Here is a 14,332-nt window from a genome sequence, read left to right on the forward strand (position 1 = left end):
CAGAAGGTGGCAGGGCACTCAAAAGGGTCTCAACAGATTATTTTAGCAAATGGGCTAAGAGACTGGGCATAATGATTGAAATGCAGGGAGGGCAGTCTGTCAGGTATTCTGATCTTAAACTATTGAGAACATAATCTCCACTTTGAGATGCACTTAGAAATGGACAAATATCCAGTGCATTTGATACAACTTATCCTGTGGAGTAATGTGTTCTAAGAAACCTGCACTTGTCAGAAGTGATGCAGCAGGGTTTTGTACCAGCTGGAGTTTCTGAACAGTCTTCAGAAGCAGCCACCATGTTAAAATGTGTTACAGAAGTTCAGTCTATATGCAACAATTGGCGTCATTTATTTATTCTTTCATTATTTCAAGCATTTATATCCTCTCTTTCTCATGTCAAAGCAAATGCCCAAGGAGGCTATCGGTACACATGAATTAAAAGCAAAAACAGATCCCTTTCTCCAATTCAATTTTCTGCTAAATTCAAATGACTGCTGCTAAATAGATACTAAGAACAAATATTTTTCTTCCAGCTACTAGACTGTTTTTGTCTTTAAACTTCTTTGGGCTTGTAGGTGTTCCAAGAGAAACTCAAGAAGAAAAGGACTTTGCTGACTTTGACATTTTTGATGATCCCAATACGCCATTCTCCACCTTCAACTTCCAATATTCAAATGAGGCTTTCAAGAGGCTGCATGATCTGATGGAGTTCAATACCCTGAACAACTTAGATGTAGGTATAATAGGCAACTTGCTTTGATTAACTCAAAAGGGCTTTAGATGCTTTGTCCTGGTGAAAGAGATCTTGAGGGGTATGGTATCTCAACTCCGAAACAAACAATAATGGATTTCAAAAGCTCCGCTTTTCATTTGTGGTTCACAAAGGAAATAGAATTAGTATAATGTCCAAATAGAAATGTCTCATTCAGTAATCCTGTTTTGTTAGGTTTAGTAAAAGTTGGTTATTAACTTGGAAAGTATTTGGCTACAGCTCTAAATTATACCTCTCAGGATGGTCTGGGGGACAGAAACATTAGTTTGTGAAACCGAAGCCACAGGGGAAGGCTAGAGGTCAAAACATGGTGGGCAGTGATTAAGCTTCTAAACTTCTCAGCTTTATTAATTATTTTCTGTTGTTGAACCGCCATCATTCAGCACTTGAAGCTGTTTATATGCCAGCCTAAAAATAGTGATGCATATAAACTGGGGCTTTGTCTTTGAGTGATATGTGTACTTCTGTTCAGTGCTGTGTCAGGTTGATGGGGACCCTGGAGCTCCACACTTCACTGGGTCACCTGTGGTGTTCCCTCATGTGCTCCCTGAAGATGCATTGGTACTACCACTGCCACCAGTACTGATAGTTCAGGAGTTAGCTTGGCCTTGTGTGACCTGCTGATGGTTGTGGCCTCTTGGCCAGTACCCTAACTGGTCTTCCTCTGTCGCCATCCCTGTTTATGAGAATGTTTGATTTAAGTCTTATATCCATGTTTTAGGTTTTGAAATACATCTTGTATTGTTCACTGTTTTATCTTGATCATTCTGTAGCTCAGTCATACATTTGAATCAAAGGTATTCTCTTTTTGTTGGTTTCTTTGGTTGTCAGGCTCAGGAATTGAGAGCTTCAGCAACTATGTTCATGTGTATTTCTTCCTGAATAAACTCCAGATAAACTGTTGAACATTATATTTGTTTTTCAAAGAAAAGGGAACTTTGCAGAGTGTTTTTGGAGCCACACAGATTAAGCAAATACATTTTTGCTCTCTTGCCAAAGGAAAACTATTTAGGCTCAAATGTCTTTGCTGTTGATTGCTTTTCAAGAGCTTCCTTCTAAAAAGGCTTTTAACATTTTTCCCCCCTACATCCATCATCCCAAAGTGTGAATGCCTTCCATCGGCTAGAGCAGAATCTGTATGAGGGACATTTGCACTGGGTGTTAGGAAATATAGGGCATAATCCATCCCTACATAAATCGACAGATATAAGTATATTGAATTTCTGCCCAACCTTGCGTATGTGCAACAGGGATCAAATGGGCTGGGCAACAGTGGGTTAAAGTTGTATCCCTCCTGTTTTCAGGCTTCAGGGTTGAAACAGTAGGATTAGGGTAAGACAAGTTTGTTTTTATGTTGTGGCTGGGTTAGTTGAATCATTAGAGCATCCTAGAGAGACCTAGCTTTCTCATACAGGTCTCTTGTGCTGTACTTGCACTGTTGCCTCTTTAGTTCACCATTGCTTCTGGCTCCTTGGGAAACCTTTTTGCTGAGCTCAGGATGTGAAGAAAAAATGCATTATACTTTAGGCCAGATAGACTAGGCCTTGATTTTCAAACTGGGTGCCCTGGGATCAGTGATGGGATTGAGCCGGTTTGCGGCAGTTCTATAGTACCGCTTCCTAGTTCACCTCTTGGTTCGGAGAACCGGTTGTTGGCTGGGGAGCGCACGCGCAGCTATGACCCTCCTGCGACTGCGCGGAGAATGCAGGAGAGGGTGCGAACGGCCAGCGTGCAGCCTCGCTGATGAGGAGCAGTTCAACTGCTCGCCACGTGCCTCTCCTCCCCGGCTAGGCTCAGCACTCCCGGTGAGTCGGGGGCACGGGAGGAAGAGGAGGGCACTGGAGCCCAAAGAGCCCCTGCTGCCCCCGAGGGCGAGCCCCCCCCCGCTGCCATGTGTCCCCACCCGCTAACGAGGGAAACAGGAGCAGCTGCCCGCCCCGCGCCTGTCCTCCCTGGCTGAGCTAGCTGGCTCAGCTTTCCCGGTGGGTCGGGGGCGCGGGAGGAAGAGGGGGCGCTGGAGCCGCTCCCGCTCAAAGAGCCCCCGCTGCCCCTGAGGGCGAGCCCCCCCTGCCGCCATGTGTCCCCTCCCGCTAACGAGGGCAACAGGAGCAGTCAGCATGCAGCCTTGCTGAGGAGGACTTCAGTTCAGTGCCAGCATGCTGCCTCGCTGACGAGGAGCAGTTCAGCTGCCCGTCCAGCGCCCTGAGGATTGCAGCCTCAGTGACGAAAATGAGATGCTTCCTTCTTCACATTCTGATTGACAGTGGCTGCAATCCTAACCACACTTTACTGAGAGTAAGCCCCATTGAACAAAATAGGAGTTACTTCTGAGTAGACCTGGTTAGGATTTTGCTCAGTGCCTACATAGAGGTAAGTTCCATTGTGTTCAATGGGGCTTACTCCCAGGAAAGTGTGGCAAACTCTGCCACACTTTCCTGGGAGTAAGCCCCATTGAATACAGTGGGACTTACCTCTGAGTAGACACTGTCAGTCAGAAGGCGAAGAAGGAAGCATCTCATCTTCGTCACTGAGGCTGTGATCCTATCCACACTTTCCTGGGAGTAGGCCCCATTGAACACAATGGGGCTTACTTCTGAGTAGACATGCCTAGCATTGCATTGTCAGTCTGGAGGAGAATGAAACGCAGCCCCAGGACCTCCAAGGGGCACCTCCTCCTTCCAGCTCCAGACTGCAGAAGTTTTTGGAGCTCCTCCTCCACCTTTGATCCAGGCAAGAGGGTCAGTCTCCCAGTGGCCTCCCAGTCTCTCTCACCCCACCAGTGGCTCTCCCCAGAAGACTTTTTGCCCCTAAGAGACATCAAACCCCCCCCCCCCCATCTCTCACACAGGAAGGGACTGAAGATCGCTTATGTCTCCCCGGCACACTTCTCCAACTTGGATGGGCTCAAGGTCCCCAGTGAGAGGAGCCAAGGGAAGACTTGCCTTCCCCTGTGAAGTGCAGGTGCAGCTCTGCAGCTGCGCGCCTCCTGCTGCTGCTGCCCAGAGCAGATGGGTTGCCAACTCCTGGACTAAGCTAATTACTGGGCTGGGGCACCTTCCTTATGAGGAAAGGCTAGGCATTTGGGCCTCTTCAGCCTAGAAAAGAGACGCCTGAGGGGGGACATGATTGAGACATACAAAATTACGCAGGGGATGGACAGAGTGGATAGAGAGATGCTCTTTACACTTGCACAAAACACCAGAACCAGGGGACATCCACTAAAATTGAGTGTTGGGAGAGTTAGAACCGACAAAAGAAAATATTTCTTTACTCAGAGTGTGGTTGGTCTGTGGAACTCCTTGCCACAGGATGTGGTGATGACGTCTGGTCTGGATGCCTTTAAAAGGGGATTGGACAAGTTTCTGGAGGAAAAATCCATTACGGGTTACAAGCCATGAGGTGTATGTGCAACCTCCTGATTTTAGAAATGGGCTATGTCAGAATGCCAGATGCAAGGGAGGGCACCAGGATGAGGTCTCTTGTTATCTGGTGTGCTCCCTGGGGCATTTGGTGGGCCGCTGTGAGATACAGGAACCTGGACTAGATGGGCCTATGGCCTGATCCAGTGGGGCTGCCTCACCTGCCTCCCCACCCACTGCAGGCCCCTGCTTTGCACTCCCTGGTCAGTAGCAGCCCTCAAACTTGTGGGAGAATCGCCACTAGAGTAGACCAAAGTGATGGGTATCTGCTGTTGCCTGTTGGAAAGCAACCTAGAAGAACAGTCTCCTCATAGTACTTTTTTGCTCATTAGTGAAACTGTCCTTCAAGGCTGCTTTTCTCTCTCAAACCCTGGAAGTCAACAACTCCCCTTGAACTTGTTGGGCTTCTGAGTAGATGTGCATTGGATTGCAGAGTTGGAAGTTAGAGGGGGAAGCTTTAGAGTTCACTGGAAGTCTTTTTGGGGCTGGGTGGTAAAAGCAATAGAGCAGCATTTCTCAACCAGTAGTACTCATACCACCAGTGGTACTTGAGGTGGTGCCCAGTGGTACTCATGGCAGGCCCCCCCCCCCAGACCTCCACTGCCTGGCAGTGAGACCAGCAATACGATGCAACAAACAGTGGTAGGAGGCTCAGTTCTGCTTTTCTTGCACTCAAAAAAGCCCTCCCATCTACCCTGGGAGCCCAATCCTATGCATGTCTACTCCGAAGTAAGTTCCATTATAGTCAATGGGACTTACTACCAGGAAAAAGTGGATAGGATTGTAGCCTGAGCCTCTTACCGTGGTTTTTTGCATCATGTCTGGCCTCTTAGTATGGAAATAACTGGTGATAGAGTCATTCCAGTTACTTCCAGTTGTACTTCCCAGAGGTGGGCCATGCAAAATGGTACAGCTGGCGAGAGGCAGATGCTGAGGAATGCTGTAATAGAACAAAAAAGAAGGGGAGATGTAAAGATGTTACTATGCTGTTGTTGCTTTTGGTTGATGATGAGGTGTCAGACTATGTGCTCAGTGCACTTTTGCTGACCAGATGTTCACCACTAAAAGTGAACCAGTTGACTGCATTGACTGCTGAGAGCATTGACTGCTCTGGTAAAAACCACCAAGTTCCCACTGAGAAGGAAGGTGGCCCAGCTCAAAGCCCAGTGCAGGGAGTTGGTTGTGCAGATGTGAAGGTGCTATGCTGCTGTGGTGTCTCCAGAGGTTGGTAACCTGGAGCCCTGGCAGTTCCCACCTCCTCTTCTTGATGCCTTCCTGATTTCATTATACAACTGCCTTGAGAATTCAAGAAAAAAATGTCCATTTCAGCTGCATGTTTATCCTCCTTGGAAACTAGTGGCCAGAGGCCTGTAAGTATGACTATAGAGGACAGAATTGCAGCCTTGCAATTTGGATTTAGACATTGGGTGCGTGTTAAAGTTACAGTGCAATCCTATCACTGTCTACTCAGAAGTACTCCCAGGAAAGTGTGCACTGTACAGTATAGGAGTGTAGCTGTAGTCTTTCAACTTCCTTTGCGGCAAACAATTGAAGCGGAGTTGCTCATTAGGACATAGAACCTGTTGTTAATTTATTTGAATCCCACCACTGCCTGGGATGTCACAGTGAACTCAAAGGGGTGTTACAGAAGAGTTTCAAGGTGCCACACAATATTTAAAGAGAAACGCAATGAGGGAAACTTGGAAAAGAGAAAGTTTGGAAACCACAAGACCGGTCTAATAAATCCAGTGATCAAACCAATATCCATAAAATCCTTTCCTGCCATGTGTAACTATTAGCTAATGAACGTTGGACAAAAAAATAAGGGGTCAATTGCCCCTGTAGAATGTGGAAATTAATTTGTTTAGGGAAAATTGCAATCGTATTAATTATAGTTCAGCAAAGAGAAGGGGTATATCCAATTGGTTATACTGTATTACTGATATACTGTAACCTCTTGAGTATTAATTGAACAGATTTATGGAAGAAAAGTCCATCACAGGTTACAAATCATGATATTGTATGCAACCTCCAGGTAGTAGAGGTAGGCCATCTCTGAAGTTCAGATGTAAGATATTGGCAACAGGATGCAGGTATCTTGTGGTCTGTGTGCTCCCAGAGGCAACTGGTGGGCCACTGTGAGATACAAGAAGATGGAATAGGTGGGTTCTTAGCCTAATCTAGCAGGGTAGTTCTTCTGTTTTTATTAATTATATTTCTGATATTATATCAAAGGGTCTGATTCCAGTGCATAGATTTTCAGTGCTATAGATCTGAGTGATATTATATTAAGAATGAATATGCAAATATGAGAACTAGTTATTAGATATTTGTTTTTGCTACCTATTTCCATAAAAATAGTGTTTTTCTGCTGGAATGACTTGGTGGCTGGTTAAATGTGATCCAGATATGCCACCTGCTGGCTTATTTTCTTTTTCCACTTTTAATTTTCAGTGTACGAAACAGAATAGAAATACAAATGCACATTAAATACCAAAAATAACAAGAGCTCTATTGCAAGTCTGTCAATTGGTAATATTTTTGAAAGAAAAGGTAAAGTTTGCCAGCTGGTGCCATTGTTAGAATGGAATCTACATCCTGTTGTTGGCATCCTTAAGTCTCGAAAGACTATGGTGTCACGCTCTGAATGGTGGTTCTGGAACAGTGTCCTCTCCAGAGCGCGAAGCCTGGGTAAAGTAGGCATGGAGGATAGGCTGTTACCCATGCAGCAAATCCCCCCTCTCCACGTTGCTGAAATGGTCCACTGGAAAGGCAGAGGCCAATACGGTTGGTTCTAGCGGCGTCGCAGGAGTTGCCAGAACGTGACTGTGTTCAGCCATGAACTGCCTCAGGGACTCCGGCTCTGGATTTTGCCTCGAGGTTGACTCCTGAAGCCTTTTCCATAACTGGATGTAGCCACAAGGCAGTGGAGGTTTGGGATCAGAGTTTTCCTTCTCTCAGATGAGCTGCCTTCCCAGGCTGACGAGTCCCATCTACCCGGTGGCTGTTTAGTCGCCTCTTACGACAAGTACAGCCAAACTGAGGGCCTATTCTTATCCCCAGCCCCCAGGGGTACATCTACATCCACCACCCCACATTTAAGAAAGGGCACCAATTTCTAAAAAGCAACTTCTTTGTATAACACCTTCTCGTTAATGAGAGCAGATTTCATAATCTATGATTAACAGATTCCAGAAGTTGTTAAGCCATGCGCCATTTGTGAGATTTCCTCCACCTTTCAAATGGCCAATAACAGGATAAATTTAGCACCAGTGCAGTGTATCTTATTTAAATCCCTTTAGTTACATTATCTCCATTGGTGATGACAATGTATTTGGTGCCTGGTTTTTAAATCCTCCTAACAGCTCTCACTATGACTTTCCTTCACATAGTAGGGATGACTATGCCAGGAGCCGCAGTGGGGGATATCATCTGTGAGTGAGGAATCTGTATGTGGATCACAGTAATCAAACCAAATTTAGAAGTGGATAGCCTCACAGTGGAGAGTCTCTGCAGAGACTGAAAGCGTCTGACTGCTGAGCATAAGCTTGGAAGACTATTTCAGCTGGAAGGGAGATAGTTCCCTGCGGTAATTTCTGCAGACCTAGTGAGGCAGCAACACCAACGAGAGGAATGGGAAGAGGTTTTATTCATCGCTGCCCCCCCCCAATGCTGTCAGAGCCATTGCCTCTGAGAATTTGAAGGGCAAGAGGCCACTGATTAACATCTGCTCTGAGCAGTAATAGCAGCAAAACCACCTGGGTGGGCTGGGGAGAGGATTCTGAAGAACATCTGTCCCCCTTTCTGGGAAGCCAGACTAGGAGCCATGTGATACCACAGTTGGATATCATCAACAAACATCTAGCATTCCAGATTTGCCATTGTGAGGATATTAACTTCTAAATCTGATTTTATTATTGTAACTCATTTAAAGAATCAGTATGATTGAAGCATAGTATATTAATATGGTGAGATAAATACACCCACCAAAGATTCTACTGCAAGAAAAAAAAAAAAAACGGGGGGGGGGGAGGCAGAACTTTTCACATTGCTACTGCTAGATGCAACTGATCATGGATAATCTTAGCAACCAGTGAGGATGGGTCAGTCGATACATGTTTCCCTTTGCATATAGCCAGGCAACTGCCAAAATAATCCTGATGTGGGCATGCATGGAATGGGTGCAGGAGGAGCCCAAGATCTTCCCATTGCTGAGGCAGGGTGTCAAATGCTGCCATTGCCTTTACCCCATAGTGCACTAGCAGAAATAAATGGCCACTGCTACTCCTCTTATTCCTTCCAGACTTCCTGGATTTGAAAAGGAAGAGATGAATGGAATGCAGGAAAAAAGAATGTTGGGCAAGATAATCTATTATAAGTCATATACCTTTGTTTAAATAAACACTGAAGGGGTAGAAATATTAGTTGGTACAACTGAAGCCATTGAAGAAGATGAGAAACATTTTGGCAGTGATTAAGCTTCAAACATAAGCCATTCTTAGTGGTTTGTTCATTAATTATTTACAGTTGTGTTACCTTTGTAGCGCCTCCATCCTAGCATTCAATGCTGTTTTTTTGATTCTACAACAGCCTAATAATGGTGCTGCATTTAAATTTCAACTATCAACCTCTGATGCATTTTGTGTGATATTTTGTAAACTGCAGCTTTGTTTTTCTATTCCTGCTTCATTTTAAGTGTGCAGAGCTTTGTAGTTGCGTCATCCATTTGCATTGATGAATGTTTGACTTGCGTTTGCAAATTATATTTTAGGTTAAAGAATAAATGATATACCTTTGATATATAGACTGTGATCATTATAGGTTTTAGTTTGATCCTCTGCTTTGTTTCTGGGGTCGGTTTGTGAATCAAAACACAATTCTGGCTCCTCCAGACTGGAGAAGCAATACAAAAATACAGATGTTGATCGTATCTGCCATAGGACAAGTTTTTGCGGTTAGCATTAAAGACTTGATAAGATGACTTTGTGGAACCTATTTAAAGGGTTGTAATAATATCAACAGTACTATATGAACATAAGAACAGCCCCACTGGATCAGACCATAGGCCCATCTAGTCCAGCTTCTTGTATCTCACAGCGGCCCACCAAATGCCCCAGGGAGCACACCTGATAACAAGAGACCTCATCCTGGTGCCCTCCATGACATAGCCCATCTGTAACCCGTAATGGATTTTTCCTCCAGAAACTTCTCCAATCCCCTTTTAAAGGCGTCCAGGCCAGATGCCATCACCACATCCTGTGGCAAGGAGTTCCACAGACCAACCACGTGCTGAGTAAAGAAATATTTTCTTTTGTCTGTCCTAACTCTCCCAACACTCAATTTTAGTTGATGTCCCCTGGTTCTGGTGTTATGTGAGAGTGTAAAGAGCATCTCTCTATCCACTCTGTCCATCCCCTGCATAACTGTATGTCTCAATCATGTCCCCCCCTCAGGCGCCTCTTTTCTAGGCTGAAGAGGCCCAAACACCATAGCCTTTCCTCATAAGGAAGGTGCCCCAGCCCAGAAATCATCTTAGTTGCCCTCTTTTGCACCTTTTCCATTTCTTTTTTGAGATGCAGTGACCAGAACTGGACACAATACTCCAGGTGTGGCCTTACCATCGATTTGTACAATGGCATTATAATATTAGCTGATTTGTTCTCAATACCTTTTCTAATGATCCCAAGCATAGAATTGGCCTTCTTCACTGCCGCCGCACATTGGGTCGACACTTTCATCGACCTGTCCACCACCACCCCATGATCTCTCTCCTGATCTGTCACAGACAGCTCAGAACCCATTAGCCTATATGTGAAGTTTTGATTTTTTGCCCCAACGTGCATGACTTTACACTGACTTAATTCCTTGGTCAGGAGGGGCCGTTCAGGCAGCGGTATCTGCCCGAGGTCTTCTGCCATGAAGACAGATGCAAAGAACTCATTTAATTTCTTTGCCCTCTCTAAGTCTTTTATTTCCCCTTTCCCTCCCTCACCATCCAGAGGGCCAACCGCTTCTCTCCCTGGTTTCCTGCTTCTAACATATTTGAAGAAGCTTTTATTATTCCCCTTAATGCTGCTGGCCATGTGTTCCTCATTGTCTCTCTTTGCCTCCCGTATCACCTTCTTACATTTCTTTTGCCACAGTTTATGTTCCTTTTAATTCTCCTCATTAGGGCAAGACTTCCATTTATGGAAGGAAGCTTTCTTGCCCTTTACGGCCTCTCTAACTTGGCTGGTTAGCCATGTGGGCACCCTCCTGGACTTAGTTGAGCTGTTCTTCCTTTGCGGTATACACTTTGGCTGGGCCTCTGTTAATGTTGATTTGAGCAACCTCCCTGCTCTCTGTGGAGACTGGACTCTTTTTACCTTCCCTTTCAACCTCCTTCTAACCAGCCTCCTCATTTGAGGGAAGTTCACTCGTCGGAAGTCAAGGGTTTTTGTGAGAGATTTGCCCGGTGTTCCTGATGTGCACGTCGAAACGGATCGCAGCATGATCACTGTTCCCCAATGGCTCAGTAACATTGACATCTCTAACCACGTCCTGAGTACTGCACAATATTAAATCCAGAGTCACCTGTCCTCTGGTGGGCTCCATGACTAGCTGCTCTAAGGCACAGTCATTTAGCATGTCAAGGAATTCGGTCTCCTTTTCGTGACCAGAACACAAATTGACCCAGTCAGTATGAGGATAATTGAAGTCCACCATGATTACAACCCTGTCCCTCCTTGTCATCTCCCTGATCTGTTTCCTCATTTCAAGGTCCCCTTCTGGTTTCTGGTCTGGAGGATGATAGTACGCCCCCAGTATTACATCGCTCCCCAGGTCCTTTAATTTAACCCACAGAGATTCTGTGGTGGAGTCTGACCCCCCTTCAATTTCTACCTTGCTGGATTCTATCCCTTCCTTAACATAAGTGGCCACCCCACCTCCAACACACCCCTCCCTGTCCCTCCTTTAGAGTTTATAGCCCGGGATTGTGGTATCCCACTGATTCTCCACATTCCACCAGGTTTCCATTATGCCCACTATGTCAATGTTTTCCCTAGTCACCAGACATTCCAGTTCTCCCATCTTTGCTCAGAGACTTTGGGCATTTGCATAAAAGCATTTGTACATGGAATGCCCCAGGATGGGCTGCTTATTAGCTCCTTTATCCCTGAATCCTCTCATTGTGCCAAACCGTCTATCACATCCCATCACGCTACCATTCCTAATTCCTTCTCTTACTCTGCCTTTACCTTGTTGTTCTCTAACCTCCCCATCCTCTTCCCATAGGAAATATAGTAACCCAGCTGTCATTTGAAGTAATTGAGAGTTCATGTTTACTATCCGATTTTCATGATAGTCTTAAAGAAACACCAAGCAATCGGATCTGCTCCTGAGGTCCTTCACCAGTTGTTTATTCTGCAATATATTTACAAGCTTGGGGAAATAGTCTTGAAACAGGCCATAAACAATCACTTAATATCCACTTAAAATGTAATGCCTACTGGAAGAAGGAACAGCTGGAGATGCATCTTCACTGATGTTCAATGTTAGTACTGAAGTCTACATTGTTTTGCTTCTGTTTTGCAGATTATCAAGCAAGCAATAATGGACAGTATTGAATACAGAAGGCAGAACCCATCTCGCTGCTCTGTATCCCTCAGCAGTGTTGAGGCAAGGAGATACTTCAACAAGCCTCAAAGCAACAACCATACATAGAGACCTCACAATTAAAGCTTCGTTCCACAGAGCAGAGTGCAACCGGATTGGTCAAACAGACTTTATTGTGAAGAAAAACACGTTTTAGGAACAGAATGTTGGTTATCTGTACTTCACTTAAAAAAAAAAAATCTACCATAGTTTGCAATAATACAACAATTGGGCAACTCTCCAAACAAACACCCATGCATTGTGTGCTAAGAATGTTGCAATTCATAAGACTGCATTTTCCCTAGACTGAAATCCTATTCACATTTACCTGTGACTCACAGCCCAATCCTATCCCTTGTGGTGCCACCGGGTGCAGTTTGCCAAAATGGCTGTCACTGCATCCAGCGGCGCCACTGGGGGTCTCTTTGGGGAATGCTACTTTTGTCCTTTTTCCCAGGGAAAACCCCAAGCCCCACAATGGGGTTTCTCAAGTCTGTGCCAACTATTTTGCTGGTGCAGACTTGAGAGCCTCCATGTCAGGCTTTGCAGCTCAACACAGAGGATAGGATATGGCAGATCAGGGCTCCACCAGTCCCACCCCAGCTGCTACTCTGGTTCTTCCCCCACCCTCTCCCCAAGGCCCTCACTGCTGCCTGGAGTTCTTATTGTATTCTGAGTGGTGTCCGCCTGGTTCTGGGCTCAGTGTCAACTTGCTCTGCTCCAGCGCTGGCTCTCACTCCTCTCTGGGTGTTGCAGACGTGCCTTATGGCACCTTTGCAATACCCAGCGCCAAAACCCATACCTTTGGATGGGGCCCTAAGGTCCACTGAACTCAATGTGGAGCTTACTTCTGAGTAGATGTACATCAGATTATGCTGTAGGGGGAGGCCTCATATTTTATAAGTACTTTCTAATAAAAGCATTTTATTTCTGCAGCCCCATTTTCCACTTTCTAGTTTTGTTGTCTTTTTAAATGTATGATAAATCCTTATGCCTATATATTGTAGATATAACTTAAATAATGTTGAGTTGTCTTACATTCATGACAATGTTACAACCCACTCTCCCCTGCCTTTCAATATGGGTGTGTGGGTGTGTATATGTATAGTGTGTCTCCATTCAATGTTAAAAAGCAGTAATGCCATTGCCCAATTGTGGATTCAGGGCTTATACTCAAAGCTCTGATCCACTCTGACATCATGGAGAATAAAATCAGCTTGTTCAATTGTTTTTTTCAATCACAGAGTTTAAAATCTATGACATCACATAATTAATATATAAACAAATGTGCAATTTGACTGTTCAGATGTTTACTACAATATATTCCTCTCTTATTCTGAACATTACAGCTCTTAAACTTGGAAGTTTTAACTGAGGTCATAATAGTGATTTTGCAAAGATACAGATACTATTCCCATTCTTTCTAGAAGTCTTCCACCTTTGCCCTTCCCTCCTCCTTAAAGAGAAGATTCTACATTATTATAGGTAGTTTTAGAATATCCCACATTTTGTCTATATGGGTAATTCAATATTTTGTCCAGCAGATCTTTAAACAATTCAGCCCTCCACTCATGTGGTGCATGAATTCCCACTACTAAAGTTCTAATTCCAGATAAAATCACTTGCACTGCTATCGACCTACCTTCCGCATCTGTGAAAATTAATTCAGGTTTCAAATGGGCCTTATGCACAACATTATACCATATTTCCAAGACCTAGTTAGCAGTATTTTTCCTATGGCTAGTAATTAGAAAATAAACTTCAGCTTTGTAGTGATCTCTAATAAGCTGTCATCAACTCTTTAGGTTAATCTTCCTTTTGGACCTCATTTTTCTTAAAAACACTTCTGTGCTGTTAGGTATCCCTGAGGATTTCTTCCTTAGATTTGCTCTATCAGAATCTTTAAAGTATCCAGTCTCTGAGATGTTTAGTTGTGGTCCTGTCTTACTTATCATGGGGTGCAACTTGGAATCGGGGGAAGGGGGAATGCCCTGTCTGTGGAAGAGGCAATCAGTTGCTCAGAGTCAGCCACCTACACTACAGACAAGGTTGCATATGATGCCTTTCTTGCTGCAGGTCTTCCCCTCCTTGTAACCACCTATTAATAAAAGTGGCCCGTTTCACCCATGTTACTGTCTCACAAGTGCATTGGGGAGTACATAGGCAATGAATGGTAGCACAATTTTAAGATGAAAAACCTATGGGAGAACTTTCTTAGTAGGTATTCCATCAGCCATCATTAAAATTTTTGTTCAATACCAGCAAATTAGCAAAAGCCCCATCTTATTTATTAATTAGATTTATCTTGGTTTGAGTTGGTACGAGATGAAACCAGGAGAGGAAAATAACTTGCCTTTATGTTAGAGAGAGAGAGAGAGAGAGAGAGAGAGAAAATATTTAGTATAATATTAATATAGTATACTATTAATTAATAATATTTAGTATACATTATATATATATAATATATATAGTAAAATTATTTGTTGAAAATGGGAATATAGGCTTC

General features: G+C 44.3%; 1 protein-coding gene across 2 annotated transcripts in view; it reads left to right on the top strand.

The window, feature by feature from the left end:
- The window catches only part of PLA2G4A (phospholipase A2 group IVA), an 80,364-nt gene extending 66,032 nt beyond the window's left edge, over positions 1 to 14,332 (top strand). Inside the window, exons 17-18 of one of the 2 annotated variants that reach the window (XM_066623972.1) lie at positions 576 to 733; positions 11,767 to 14,332. In XM_066623972.1, coding sequence (XP_066480069.1) covers positions 576 to 733; positions 11,767 to 11,895 — 287 coding nt within the window. In that variant the 3' untranslated portion in view covers positions 11,896 to 14,332. The remainder of the gene's footprint in view (positions 1 to 575; positions 734 to 11,766) is intronic. The other variant, XM_066623973.1, reaches the window with a different exon arrangement.

Source organism: Tiliqua scincoides, chromosome 4 (genome assembly GCF_035046505.1).
Source record: "Tiliqua scincoides isolate rTilSci1 chromosome 4, rTilSci1.hap2, whole genome shotgun sequence".
NCBI lineage: Eukaryota > Metazoa > Chordata > Lepidosauria > Squamata > Scincidae > Tiliqua > Tiliqua scincoides.